This window comes from Larus michahellis, chromosome 3, assembly GCF_964199755.1.
Source record: "Larus michahellis chromosome 3, bLarMic1.1, whole genome shotgun sequence".
Taxonomy (NCBI): Eukaryota; Metazoa; Chordata; class Aves; order Charadriiformes; family Laridae; genus Larus; species Larus michahellis.
This window is the reverse complement of record NC_133898.1, coordinates 51,191,240-51,206,113: the sequence shown is the minus strand read 5'-3', so window position 1 is coordinate 51,206,113 and position 14,874 is coordinate 51,191,240. Positions and strand designations below refer to the sequence as shown.

The 14,874-nt window shown below is 43.7% G+C and overlaps 2 protein-coding genes across 2 annotated transcripts; one reads left to right on the top strand and one right to left on the bottom strand.

Annotated features, from left to right (window-relative positions):
* Positions 1-790: 790 nt before the first annotated feature.
* EXOC8 (exocyst complex component 8) lies at positions 791-6,341 on the bottom strand. Its single transcript, XM_074580130.1, has 2 exons — positions 4,721-6,341; positions 791-4,057 (listed from the first exon to the last, which is right to left on the bottom strand). Exons 1-2 carry the CDS (start codon positions 6,233-6,235, stop codon positions 3,449-3,451), a joined length of 2,124 nt encoding a protein of 707 aa, XP_074436231.1. The 5' UTR covers positions 6,236-6,341; the 3' UTR covers positions 791-3,448.
* A 92-nt stretch (positions 6,342-6,433) lies between these two features.
* SPRTN (SprT-like N-terminal domain) lies at positions 6,434-13,115 on the top strand. The gene is made up of 5 exons (XM_074580122.1): positions 6,434-6,852; positions 8,307-8,406; positions 9,237-9,365; positions 10,151-10,418; positions 10,688-13,115. Exons 1-5 carry the CDS (start codon positions 6,533-6,535, stop codon positions 11,419-11,421), a joined length of 1,551 nt encoding a protein of 516 aa, XP_074436223.1. The 5' UTR covers positions 6,434-6,532; the 3' UTR covers positions 11,422-13,115.
* The last annotated feature ends 1,759 nt before the right edge of the window (positions 13,116-14,874 follow it).

The window sequence follows — 14,874 nt, the reverse complement described above, 5'->3', positions numbered from 1 at the left end:
TGTCTACAGGCTATGCCCACAAAGCTCCTTGACAGATAAGCCCCGTTCTGGATTTGATTTTCTTCAGAGCAAACACACTGTGAGTTTGCAGAACTACTAATATTTTTAAGTAAAAGGTAACCCGACTAAAATGTAAGAGTTGTGCAGCAAAGGGAATGTAAAGAGTGTGGAAGTTGGGAAGATTGGCGGTGGGGACCTTCTGCATTATGGTGCTGGAGTGCAAATCTGCATTATGAGCATGAGCTCTCATTGGAATCTCAGTCCAATATTGAAGTAAAATGACGAGAGGTCACACAAGCTTGACTTTGAGAAGTCATTAAGCTGAACATCTTACACGAGACAGCGGAATCTGGGACAAGCGACTTTTCACATCTCTGCAGGGGCTTGCAGTCTAGCAGAGCATCTCTCAGGCAGAACAAAAGTCACACGTTGGTACATACCTTTAGAAAAAGCAGAAAGCTGACATCCTCTGCAGGATGCCTGCCGATGGTATAGAAACACAGCAGGAAAAGAAAACTCGAAGAATTAAGAAATTAACAGTATAAAAATTAGAAAATGTATAAGGAAAGCATTACCAAGGAAGGAAAAAGAGTTGACCCTAACAGCTGAATGGTTCAGTGCAGCATCTTTGTTCCCAAATGTCCTACAAAAACATCCCGAGCCACGCTGCGAGGTAGCACAGATTTAATGCCTGCGCCTGCCCACGGCGTACTGAGGTTTCAGCGGATAAAACTCCACCTAGTGTGGAGACGGCTTGTACTGCACATTCAGCATTCGAGTTACGTATGAATAGACTCCGGTGACAAAATAATCTCTGGAAGGTAACAAACCCTACGGCGTTATGCTGCCCTGGTGTTGATGAGGCCTCCCGTATCTACCCAAAGTCCCATTAGAGTACAGTACAGCCTCTCCTCAATTTGAATCAGATACAATGTCGAGGAACATTTTCTTCCAACTTCTCCTTATTAAGCCACACACTGACTTTGTAAGAATGTAACTGAAGTGACATCACTTGGCTGCCTCTTAGATCTCCCTCACAAACGACTGACCTGAAGCTCTTCAACATCACTGGAAATTTATTAGCAGACTTGAACTTTGAACCAACATCCTCTTTCTGATGATGATGCAATAAAAACAGAAATACACCACTATGTTGTATGTCCAAAAGTTTTAATACGTGGTCCTCACTGTTCAGAAAAGTTATTGCATTAAATTCTAATACATAAATTCATCTGAATTAAAAAAAAAAAAAAATCTACATTTTACACATCACAATTTTGTCACAGCAGCCAAAGGAAACCAGATTTTATACGAAAATGTCTCAAAACAGAAGAATACGACTAGTTCTTCCCCAAATCAAAACTGCCATCATATTATTCAGTAGTTACTACAAATCCCAGCTTGAACAACACTATCCCCACAAGTGTACAGCTCAGGAAAAGAAAAGTGCCATTCCAAATTACCGTCTGCAAATCTGAAATTTATTAAACCATGACTCTCAGCATATGTTGACTTTTTCTGTTAACTGAATTAACATACAAAGCATGTTTAATTTAATTGCACATCGTTTTCCTTAAGTTATTGGGGGGTTTTTATTATGACTTGAATAGATTCACAAGTTACAAAATATTAATGCTACCTACAGCAGTTTACACAAATCCACACGTGTGTTTGAAATTGTGACAGGCACACCAACATGATATTTGACCACCCAAAGGAAAGGCCAGATTCCCTGGTCCATTAAAACCAACATCCATGTAAGCCCACTGCTCCATGGATGACGGCCCTGCAGGCCATAAATAGATTGATCAAGGGAGTAGTGACAGAGACGTAACAGAGCACGTGGCAGAATTACATTCTACATTTCATCCTCTGATGAGGATAAGATGTGCTATACCAGCTTGCAACGGAAGCATGAATAGGGCTTTCCTCTCTATTCAATCTTATGCCAGAGCCATAAGGATATTTATTCTGCTTTCTTCTGCTGTAAAGAAAACAACAAAATATACCTGTCTTCAGTGAAAAAAAGCCCTCCCTTCTCCCTCACTCCTCCCTCTCCCCTCTGCCTGTCATCATGTAGAGTGCTCACTTATAATCCACTTGAAAGTATTTCTCAGATTAAGTAGGGCCAGGTTGCTACCCTTGCCCACTTTAAACAGATGACACAGAATACATTACTCTGACATACTCCACCAGGTTCTGGTATCGAAAATAGTTCACTAGTGAAAGAACACCTCTGTGGCTCTCTCTTGGACATAACATGTTCACACAAGTTCTTATTCTCACTGTCCCTGTCCCTTAAAATAAAACTATAGCTATTTCAGTGGTTTTCAATCAGTTTTAGCTAAGAGCAATGAGTTACCCTTTAAAACCATTTTGTATCAGGCTTTTTTCCTGTGATTTGCTAGCAAAAGGCCCAAACACTGGAAAGGAAGTGAGCAGAGACAGTAGGATGCTTTGCAAAATCTAACCATTCAAAAGGCATCCAAAGAGCACGAGAACTACAACTCACCACTAAAGTGAAAACTGCAAAAATAGGGAGAAATGAAGAAGCTCCAGCACAAGCAGTTATGCAGAATGTTTTACTAGCAATATCTTTTGTTTGTTCAGGCAGTCACAAGGCATTCATTGCCATGATACAAACTGCAAAAGCTTCCATTTGAAAGTGCAAGAGTAGGATACTCAATTATTCCAGTTAAAAACACAAAGGGGAAGGGAAGAAAGTTATTTTTGATTCTTCTCCAAAGGGAACAAATGCTTCTGAAAACAAACCTTCTGCTGTCAGAGAGCTGTAATTTAAGCCAACAGGCCAGCTTATTAAATAGAAGCAGCCCCTTTACACACACACAGAACATTTTTAATTTAGATCTGTCTCTGAAATGAATGAAGAGAATTTGAATGTTGGAGAACTGAAGAGTCTGCTTTGCTACCAAACAAATCTGACTGTGCAAATCCATGTTGTTTATCTTCAGTGCTGAGTCACAACTGCATGGTGGACGTGCCTCACCCAATACCACACCCTGGGTACTTCCCCTCCTACCAGAACACTGCCTTGAAAAAGAATTCCTACAGTGACACGATGAAAAGTGATCTTTTCCTGCCATACGGTGTACGTATATTTAAGACTTTCACAAACCTTTGGCCAAAAATTGTATACTATAGTACTTCCCAAGTCACAAACACTACACAAGCCATTCCTACAGGATATGCTGTCCAAGGACATGTGACCTCGACCTTGCTTCTCGCTCCCCCACCCCCCCATCCACCAAGAAAAGCATTGCATCCTTGCAGGCTTTGATTGTAAGTCTTCAGCTTCTGGAGTACAGCAGTAAGACTTCTGCATTTTTCAGGGACTCAAAAAAACCCACACCATTTAGTTCATAAATTCAATGTACAACATTTTCAGTAAGTGCTTTCACACCCCGTTCATAAGAACAGTTAGGTCACTTCACACCACAGAGGTGGTACTTTCCGGATTTACACGCATCAATCTTGAAGCATTTCTCAGATCCTGTAGCTGCTTGGCTGGCTTTCCAACTCCTTCCTCAAATCTTTTTTCCACAACAGGAAGGACAGTTTCATACAGGAAGGATGCATTCTGCCTAATGAAGGCTTTCTTCTCAGGGTCCTGTTCACATCGTAAACTGTAATCAACATGCTGGACAGCCACCAGGATGATTTCCACAAGACTCTCTAAAAGAACCATATGCAGCTCTGGAAAGTAAAGCTTTAACGCTTCCTCCAAGAAGGCCATAGTCTGCTTAGTGAAAGCCACTACAGTATAGCTAAGGTTGACCCAGCAGTCATCACCCGTGTATTGGTCAAAATTGCCCACCCCGCAGCTTCTCATCTCCTCCCTGAGTTTCCCCAGTGCCTCTGGTGTCATTAGGTTCATCCTTCTCCACATTTCCTCAGAGTTGCGGTGCTTGGTGGCCTCAATGATGATATCCTTGTAGCTCTGTAAAGCACCTTTGATATCCTTCACCAGAAGGGCATGAATGATGAAGGTGAGATCCAGTCCAATCTCGCTAAGCTGCTTGCAGTGCTCTTTAGCCACCTTAGGTATTAACAAAAAGCAAAGGCTGTTACTAGCGTGCAGGCCCCCTTTACATCTTACACATTTACCAAATTTATCACTCTCAGAAAAGAGAGAAGCGTCAGTCATACTTCCTTATTTCTCCTCCTTTAAGAAATTCCTTATTAATGAGAAATCAATAACTGAAAGATAAACCCTGACTGTCAAAAATACTCTGGACAACTACATTATAACTCACACACACACACATTTTTTTTTCCCCTATTAGCAGCTGAAATAAAGCACAACCCGAGAAAGTTACGTCTTGCAAAATATGGAAATGACGTCCAGGACAGGCTTGGAAAACAAACAAAAAGTCTTAAAAATACTCATCATTCAGATGTAGCTTATGTAAATTTTAGGACCTCCTACTGGCTAAAAGCAAATTAAGAATAAATACATATTGCATTTCTGATAAAGGCAGGATTTTTCTTGCTGTGTATTTTCATCTTAATGCTTTCCTCTGTAAAACTGAAAAAAAACCCAAACAAACTCCAAATGACTATTAACCTTTCAATGCAGAAAACCTCTCTGGAGACACACTCAAGAACCAACAACTAGCCTACGGTTAGAAAAGAGGATTTCCAAGCTTCGCAGCCTTTGTGTTAGCCATCATGTCACACCACCCTCTTTGGACCCTCTTACCTTGACGCACTCTGCTGCAGTCGACAAGCTCTCTTTACTGTCAAATACTTGCTTACTGAAGGCATCTACAAACATTCTCATGGAAGAGCGGGCCCAGACAACAAAGGCCGAGTAGCAGCCATTGTTACCAGCAAAGTCGGTCTCAAACTCTCTCGCCGTCTCTAGAAGGCTGGTGAAGAAGACATGGCAGAGCTTGTGGATGTAAAGCAGTGTGGCACCCTCAATGCGTAGCTGTCGAATGGCTGTCTGCACTGCAGCTGCACGGTTCTTCAGGAACAGCTCACATGCCTTGGTGGACTGGCCCAAGCGAATGAGCTGGGATACGGCTCGGCGGGTGGCCCGCGGCCCTCCCCGCAGCGAGCGGTCTGGAGACAGCTCAAACACCAGCACGTCCGTAAGCTGCCGGACCCGCTCATCCACCTTGGCCCGCAGCTCCTTCACAGGCTGGCTCACAGGCTTGTCCCCCAGATACTCGTTGAGTTTATCCAAGAGGTCCACCGCCCCCTCGAAGTCACGCTGAGCAATGCAGACGTCCAGGTCCTCAGGCAGTTCCTGGATCCACTCAAGTGAGAGGTCGACCACCTCCTCCTCAGCAGAGGGCTCTTCCTCTTCCTCATCCTCATCCTCCTCAAAGGGGTTGGTGGATTCAGGGGGTGTCGGGGCAGGCCGTGGCAGGGCCTCCTGCTCCAGGCGTCGCTTCTCACTGAGGGCCCGGTTGCGCTTGGTCTCCTCCAGCACCTCCAGCCACTCCTTCTTGATCTTGGCGTTCTCGGCCTGGAAGATGCGGCTCTCAGGGAACATGAGCAGCTTGAACATGTCCTTCATGGGTGGGTTGTCCTTGACGTTGACCACAGCCAGCCCATCGAGGGGATAGAGGGCATCGTAGCGGTAGGCGCCGCGGCGGTTGGGCAGGGCGGTGGCCACCAGCAGGCAGTCATTCATGAGGAAGGCGTGCACCCGCTGGATCTGCGCCATGTGGTCAGCATCATACTCCACCAGGTCCCCGTTGTAGACGAGGTACTTGCCAGGGCTCTCAGGCAGGAGGTCACGGCAGCCCTCCACCTTCTCCAGGAGGGTAGTGAGGGTGCGCTGCCGCCCTTCCTCGCTGGCCGTGGCCTCCTTGGCCGAGAGCGGCAGGAAGGGGTCGGCGGCAGCACGACGGGCGCCCAGGGCGGGGTCATCGCGGTCGGCCTGGAGGAGCAGGGCCTGGGTGACGGCCTCCATGATGCCCTTCTGCTCGGTCAGGATGTGGCTGAGCTGGTACATCTCGCTCTCCAGGTAGCTGATCTCCCGCGCCGTCTCGATGAACTGCCGGTAGTTCTGGTAGACGTTGCGCTTCAGGCTCTGGGCCGTCTCCTCGCTCAGCGCCTGGATGCGCTGCCGGTGCTCTTGCAGGTCCCGGTCCCCGTCCGACTGCTGCGACAGCTGCTTCACGTACTCCCCCGCCGCGAAGCCCCCCGACTCCAGCTGCCGACGCAGCCGGCTCCCGCCGCCTTCACCCAGCGACAGCGCCATGGTCACGGCTGCCCCTCCAGCCAGCCCTCCGACCGCCGCCGCCGCTGCCGCCGGAGAGGCCGCCGCCGCGCCTGCGCGCCGCGGTACGTAGGCCGCCTTCGCCAGCGTCGCCGCGCCCGCTGCGCATGCGTAGGCGCCCCCAACGGACAGAGGGGCGGGCGTTAGAGGGGGTTCTGCGCATGCGCAGTGCGCGCGCGGCGGCGGCGGCGTTGGTGGCGCAGTGCGCATGTGCACGGGGCGTCAGGCGCCGCCGGGGCGACTCTAGCGCCCGGCCCGGGGGGCAGCGCTGCTGACGGGATGGCGGCGGCGGCGGCGGCGGAGGAGGAGGACTTCGTGCTGGCGCTGCAGCTCCAGGAGCTGTGGGAAGTGGAGGATGAGGCGGCGGCGGCGGCTGCGGCAGCGGCGGCTGCGGCGGCAGCGGCGTGCCCTGAGGCCTCGCCGCTCCCCGAGGCCTGGCAGGCCCCCTCGCCGCTCCGCCCGCTGTCGGTGGTGGACGAGTCCTGGGAGCTGCTGGACCCCAGCCCCGACGTGCACGGCCTCTTCGTGCAGTTCAACGAGACGCTCTTCTGGGGGCGGCTGGCGGCTGTGGAGGTGTCGTGGAGCCCACGCATGACTCTGTACGCTGCCGTGGCGGGAGGTTGCGCTGTTTCGGGCCGGGGGGCAGCCCTGTGTGGGGAGGGGGACGGGGCTCCGCGGCCGGGCCTCTAGCCAGGCATCGCCCGGCCCGGGCGGGGAGCCGGCGTGCGGAGGGGGGCTGGCCAGCCAGCAGCGGGAAGGCGGCGGGGGAAGCCGGTCCTTCCCGAGCAGCGCTGCCGGATGGCGTTCGCCGGCCCCGGGTTTCAGAAGCTGCCCGTGAGCGGCCCCAGCAGTGTGCCAGTGCTGTGTCAGAGCTGTCGGAAGAGCCTGTGACCCGTCTAGCTGTAGGCTTTAGGGGGAGGAAGGAAAAGCTGTTAATTGTTACTGTATGCTGCTCCTTCCTGTAGCTTTGTAGGCACGAGCTCCTAGTGCCATAGCTTCTCTTCCAGGTGTTTGAATACCCTGCTTTTCTAACCTGGGATGTGGGTTGGTCACTGTCATTGTCTGTTTTGTCCTTCATTTGTCGTCCTTGGCTGCTATAAATGGCTTTTCCCGTGGTGCAGGCAAAACTGGAGAGATGTTAAAGTGGAATAAATAACTTGGTCTTAAGCTATGTGTGTTGAACTTAAACTAACCTACTTCTCTTGCTGTCATTTTTCTTATTCTCAGGTTTTATGGTAATTTTACAGCATGGCAGAAAGGCAAATATGAAATGGTAATAGTATATTAACAAGACTTAGAATAGACTACTAGGAAGGGGAATATACAAGAAATCTGAGATTTAAAAAAAACCAACCAACTTCGGAGTGCAGGCTGCAGTTCTGCAGCAGATCAGCTGATGCAGTTGTTGGCTGCTGGAGTCCTGCCCCCTCTTGTCTTCTGCTGGTTGCAGTACTCTTTAGACACTTGAAAATATTTGGATACTGAACTGGTAGAGGACTACCCTAATCACAAAAAAAAAAGGAATTTTGAAATGTTTCTGCTGGATTACTGTTCAGAAGTGATGATCTGTAAAGGTTCAGTAAGCATCAAAAGTTCGGGGAGGGTGAGGGGTGAAATTGCAGCATCCAGCAGTTAAGTCAGTGTTGGCTGCTGTGAATCTCTGGCCTCTGTTTTATGTATTTCACCCATCAGGAGTTCTAATGGAAACAGTCCTCTGCCTCCTAAACAGGTTAGCTTGGAACAGTCCATTGTGATTATTTCCCTCCCACACTCAGGATCGCTGGCTTTGAATTAAGTGATTGCAAGACATCTAATAAATTATAGTATCTCTTTTGCTGGTTCAGTCACAGTTTATTCTAAGAAACTTGCAGGCTTTTTTTTTCTTGCTTAATGAAAACAGAGTTTTTCAAGTACCTACTAAAAGTGGTTTTTCATGTTCTGAGTTACCTAGTGTGTGTTGGAAGGGGCCAGCATTTTAACTCCAATTCTCAATTTTTTTCATGTACTACAGGAACAAGTAGGTTTTCATACTTGCCTTCGGTGTCTCTTTCAGCTGTGCTGGATTGTGTAGATATGAAGGAAAAAGTGGAATGTGTTCCATTCGTCTAAGTGAACCACTCCTAAAGTTAAGACCAAGGAAGGATCTCGTTGAGGTATTTGAAGGTTGCTGATGAATCTGCATGTAAAATGTAGGGTGTCTCCCCTCCCACCCTATACACGCATTTTACATTTCCTAGTGGAATTCTTATATACAGTGATCTGTAGATTGTAAAATAGTGGTGGCATTGTTGCTGCGTTTGTGTTGCTTGTGTTGCAATGTCATGTTAATTTTTCAGGTTTATGCTTCTTAATGGGGAACTCTGAGTAGGACTCTAAAGTCACTTGTTTATTTTAATGACTTTATAAAGAAAAAACATATTATTTTTTTTTTTTACTCCTAAGTTATCCTCTAATATTGAAATCAAGCATGGACAGAAAGCACAATCAAAATGGCTGTAGTTTCATCTTTTAAGTCAAAAGGCCAACAGCAGAAAATAAGGGTATAGGATATGACTGTAAACATAACTTTGTGTTGCTTCTTGTGCCTCTGTCAAGGCTGCTGCTTTGAATTGGCTGAACATTAATTTTTCTGTAATGAACAGAAATGCTGTAGAGTTTCAGCTTTCTCACAAGAGTCTCTCAGTTTTAGAGGGGATGATCTCTTTCAAGGTCTGACTTAAGATTGAGGATTATTTCTCCTGTTTGGAATATCACTTATTGTAGTAATATTCTCCAGCATGTTTTGGTGGTATGGGAACAGAGGTAATTTGATTTCACAGGTAGAATCAGTATTACGTTTTTATGACCCAGACTGAACACATGAATGCGTGAAAATAAGATCCAAATACCAAGATAAATGTAGAGGAGTAAAATACTTCCAGCTTAATTTTGAAACTATCTGTAATGCTTTTCAGTAAATAGTTAATGATTTGCATTGTTTCAGACACTGTTGCATGAAATGATCCATGCCCTGCTTTTTGTTACTAATAACGACAAAGATCGTGAATCTCATGGACCAGAGTTCTGCAAACACATGCGTCGCATTAATCGCTTGACTGGAGCCAATGTCACAGTAAGCATAATCCACTTAACTAATTTAATAGAGGTTTCTTACTGATTTGGTTTTTTAGTAAGCCTGATGTGGTATGAGTAATACACTTGTCCTTGCTAGACACTCCACAGTTGGTACCAATACAAATTTGCATCCAATTGTATGCCAGTACCATAGTTATTTTGTCAGAGATGGTGGTGGGAACAGGTTGAGGAAGATGTGGTGAGTTGTTAGTCATGTAATTTCCAAGTGTGCTCTCTGTAAGTATTTTTCTTTAAACTTTTGTTGTAAACTTGAAACAACATGGCGATACTAGGGACAGAATAGCTCCATGTGCGTAATAGTATTTGGGGAAGAGCGCTCTGGTTTAGTTAAGATTTATATCAGTAGAGGCTAGTGGGTTGATAATATTTAAAAATAATGCATCTGATAAGATTAATTAAGATAATAGCTGGAGGAAGAACACAATACTGGTATTGTTCACAATGCATTCTAAATAATACATCATTTAGGGTGAAATTGTAGATAGATTTTTCAAATTGATTTTACTGCAGTTCAAACAAGATAGCCAGGACATATTCCTACATGTCCTGTCTTTTTTTTTAAAGCTTTGTTTTAATGATAGATAAATGTTGATCAAATTTTACCCAGGTTCAGCTCTCTTAACTGGTAATGTAAAAAATCACAGCAGTAATGGAAGGAATGAAATAATAATATGTTTTTACAAAAATCCTGTAAAGCTAGTGATACAAAATTAGAAGCTTTCTGAATGACTACTTTGGTTTGGTTTTTTTTTTTAAACCTAGATCTATCATACTTTTCATGATGAGGTGGATTTGTACCGCCAGCACTGGTGGCGATGCAATGGCCCTTGCCAAAACAGAAAACCTTATTTTGGATATGTGAAACGTTCAATGAATAGAGCACCCTCTGCACGAGATTTCTGGTGGGCTGAGCATCAAGAGACTTGTGGAGGTACATTCACAAAAGTGAAGGAGCCAGAGAACTTTTCTAAGAAATCCAAGGAGAAAGCCCAGCCAGCAAAACTTCCAAATTCTGAGTCAACTAACAAAGGTATTTAAATTTATTTTTTTTCTCAATCAGATACAGATCAACCACTACACAAGCTTTGGTTAGATATTACTGTTATGTAGCAAAAAACATGGCCCACTTTATTTGTGCATTTCTAGGCTCGTTCTCAACTTAATTGTTTGCAAAAGGTTTACTTTGCTACACTCTTTTCAAGCAGCAGATTTTTCGGGCGAAGTACATGAAATACTAAGCCCATGATTTATATATGAAAAAGTTACTAACTTTTCTTACTTTCTTCTCTTATTTTGCAGGCAAGCCACAAACACATGATATAAAAGATCTGACACCTTTTAGTGGAAAGGGATATCGGCTTGGAGGAGGAGACAGTGGACTCTCAGAAAAAAGCATAAATTCCAGCAGCCGTGTTAGAAACACTGAAACACCTGGTTCACAGCATCGTTCAGCAGTAAAGACAATACCAATCCCTAAAAATGAGATAAAATTTGAAAAATCTCCCCGTAGTGGCATCTTCTTTCCACTCTATGCTGACGATGCCAGTGAGAAAATCAACTTGGCTTCAAAGCGTGAGTTTCCTAAACCCTCTGTTGCTAATACAAAAGCTTACAAGAATGTTAGTGGATCACCTGTTAAAATTGCTCGTGTTATGGAAGAAAAATCAAACCAAGGCTCTGCAAATGGCAAGAGGGTTATGCCGTTTTATAACAGGCCACCAAAACAATTTTGTTTTGAGCAGACAACAGCTGAGGTTGCACGAGAGGAAAAAAGCTCAGAATTTATTAATACACTGCAGAAGTGGCCAAAAATGGAAGACAAAACTGCCTTTGAAAACTATTTCATTAAAAAAGGGAGTACTGATGTCACTTCAAGTATAAATACACCTATGAAAACCAAAACTGAATCTACAGCGTCCTCTGCAAGTTCCAGCGCTACTGTAAGGCAGGATAAAAAAGTCGGTTGTCCTGTTTGCCAGGCTGAGGTTTTGGAGTCTAAAATAAATGAGCACCTTGATTCTTGTCTTGCATAAAACCTTTCAGAAAGCTGTCTCAAAAAGATAAACCAAGGCTGAAAACATTGCTTGAAAACTACTTTGCTCAGGGTTTGCGTAGCTGTGGTTACTTCCCTGCGTGCCTGTTCTGAACTGGAATGTAAGCTGCTGTCAGCATGCTGAACAACAAGTTTTGTGGAGTTGCACGTCAGCGCTGACCAGGAAGTTTGCTGCTAGTTATATTCCAAAGAATCAAACATTCATGTTTTAGTAGGTGGATGTTCTTGCTGACGTTCTTGCTGCAGAACCTGAGTAGTACAAGAGAAAGTGGATACTTGCAAACTGCATGTTTTCAAGGCAGTTTTTAAAATCAAGACGTTTTCTATCCTATTATTTTTTAATTTGTTCTTAAGACCCCTTTGTGTTGTTTTTTTTAAGTGTTTTGGGCCATTCTTAACCATCTGTAATAGATAAGAATCGTTCTGTTTAATGCAATGTAACAAAGTGGCAGGTATTTTTAGAGTAGTAAATATTTTGCATAAGCCACAATTACACTCTCAGGTGGTCCTTCTCACCCGCGACCTTTTTGAAAACATAGATGAGAATGAGAATTTCAAATCTGGGCTTTTGCCAAAGATGGGAGAGGCATAGGCATCAAAAACATAGCAAAGCGTCCATTTGGATTTAATGGGTGGGCTGTAGCAGGAAAAGAAAGTCTAGAAGGGCAATGAAGGTGCGAGGAAATCAAGCACAAGACACTTGGTAGATGAGGAGAAGGCCCTGCACTTACAGGAATGATTTAAAAAAAAATAAAAAAATAAAAAAAATCATTTTGAGGAGCTTGTTTTCAAAAGGGATTTAAAAGTTAGTATACTGTTAAAAGTTGGAGTGGTCAGATGCAACCTAATGAACGTCTGCCTTATGTGTCTTTTGGTCCAGGATCCCATCTAGACTCTCCACCCACTTTTTCTGATGGTTTGCACAAACTCTATGTTGAAAGTTCATTAGTTGTCAGGATATAGGTATTATGTGCGTTAGTGACTGACCTCCATATGCTGATACTAGTAAGTAGAAGTGAGGAATATCGGTATATACTGGTAAATACCAGTGTTTACCAATACTGGTAAAGACTGTTCCTGGCTGTATCATAAAAGCCTTCATGATTTTTCAGTTAGACTTCCAGTGCTTTACAGGCCAAAATGGCATTAAACTGACTTAGCTGACAGTCTGTGTTTTGCTGCTCCTGGAAGCCAGCCAGCTTGGTGGTTAGTATCCAACAAGTCAGGCAGTTGTGTACTAAAACCATTGTGCTGTGGAAAGTTATGAACGCTGAGCAGATGTGTTTTCTATAGAAACTTTCTGACATGTTAACAGTTTTCTTGCTGCACTGAAAGTATTTAACTGGTTACACAATTAACAGCTTGACTCCTTACTTGTAAAACTGATTATAAATATTTTTGTTAAAAAAATAATTGTGCTGTTTCATATATTGTTGCTATAACTTTAAATGGCTATATTAGCCTCGGATGCACATATGTTTGCCTTTATATAACCAATTACTTGCTGCTCCCTTTTGAAATTGGGAAATAAACTGATGTGCAATGGAATTTGGCAAATGATACCTTTACTCTTTTTAATCATTGGTGTATTTTTTTTAAATACTGATGCTACAGATGTTTTATGTGAATTGGGTTGTTCTTGTATATTCTGAATAAATTGATATTGAATTTTAACTTTTCATTAAGCTTGGGTTTCACACGGCAGTTGTGGCCATCTTGCGTTACTCAGGAGTGGGCTCACCTGTATGGCTAATAACAGCCTAGTTTAATAGATCCTTTTTGTATTAACACTTTCCCTTCACAGAGTCACAGAATGGTAGGGTTGGAAGGGACCTCTGGAGATCTTAAATTTCCCTGTAAAATCAGGTGTTGGTGAGTGTAAACTGCATCAGCCTCTGCCTTCTCCGTCATATTTTTAGGACAGTTTCACATCTGTTCCGTTTCTGTGGAAGATTTTACAAATACTGATTCTAAAACTTGATCTGATATGTTAATTTTCCATACTTCCTTCTTAAAACTGCAGTATCTGTTAGCGTTCCCACTGCAACTTGAGATTACAAGGACAGTACTGCTCAGAAGTATTTGTACTATCATACGTTTTTTTAAGATGAGGACTAGATTCACATCATGAATGGTCTGTCACATCATAAAGCATTTTTTGAGAGGTATTTCCCTTACTATTGTTCCCATCAGTTTCCTGGTTTGTCTTTCCCACTGCAACTGGTAAGAGTAAAGGATCGCTCCAGGAAGGGAGCGTTGTGGGTATTGTTAAATACACTTTCATATTCAACTGAATACTTTTTTTTTTTTTCCTGATGTCTTCTTTTACATCAACAGCGTTAACGTGAACAACAAATAGAAACAAATGTGGGAATTGGCCTGTAGAATTCAGTGAATGGTGTCGCCTGCCGGGGAGCTCGGCGGGAACTTAAGCTGTAGGCAAGTCCTGTTTCAAATATACAAGTGTCCTAAAATAGATCTGTTCTCAAAACAATTGAGCAGTTTTGGACCAGCTGTGGAAAAAAACATCACCTCTGCCCATGCGTGTTTTTACAGCGAAGTATTATGATGCCAAGACCTCTTTTATGCAGAGATAAAGGTGACAAAGAGCTGGGTGGACAGATTTTGCAGTTGCTACCTATTGCAGGCTATTATTAACAGGTCGTGCCTTGTTCTTTCGGGTATGTTGCTGTGAATGCTGTTTCTGTAAGATTTTGTTCTTGAATGCAGTGTCCTTCCCACAATTATAACAATGACTACCAGTATGTTTTTCAAATATGCTGTTAAATTTGGGTCAAAGGCAAGAAACTTTGCCTTCTGTATCGGTTGACTTTGTCCTGAGTGAGTTTAGATACTGTCTACAACAGCAGAATTGAGTAATGAATCTTGAACAAACATGCTTCACTCAACTGCAAAATAAGTTGCCTGACTGGAATTCTGAGAAACAAGTTAATATGCTTGATCTCTGAGACAAATCAGGTACGAGAGAGGTCAACAAATGGTTCTGCAAACTAAAGGCAAAAGCAATCTCATTCTGTGGTCATCTGCTGGAATTGCTCAGAACGATTCAGATAATGTTTCCAGAGGTCAAACTACCTAAATGGGGGTTACTTAGCTATTTTGTTATTATGAAAGAGGCTGCTCTTAAGTTGCCTTGAGACTGGTTAGCCAGCAAGAAACCTTGAAGGTCAAATGTTTTCAAGTGTTTTTTACTGTTTAAGGAAATGTTTGTCTAGGAAGTTTTCATAATACTCGAGTTCTGATGAAGGAATTGGAAGTAGCATTTTTCTCTGGACTAATATATGAGCATCATGCAAGAAGACATGTAACAGAAATAGTCTGCTTTAAAAACATGTTTTTAAAGTGCCATTCCTCTATACTTTACCATCTTCCATAGTCCAGCCACTATTTGTATTCACTGGGGGTATGTAGG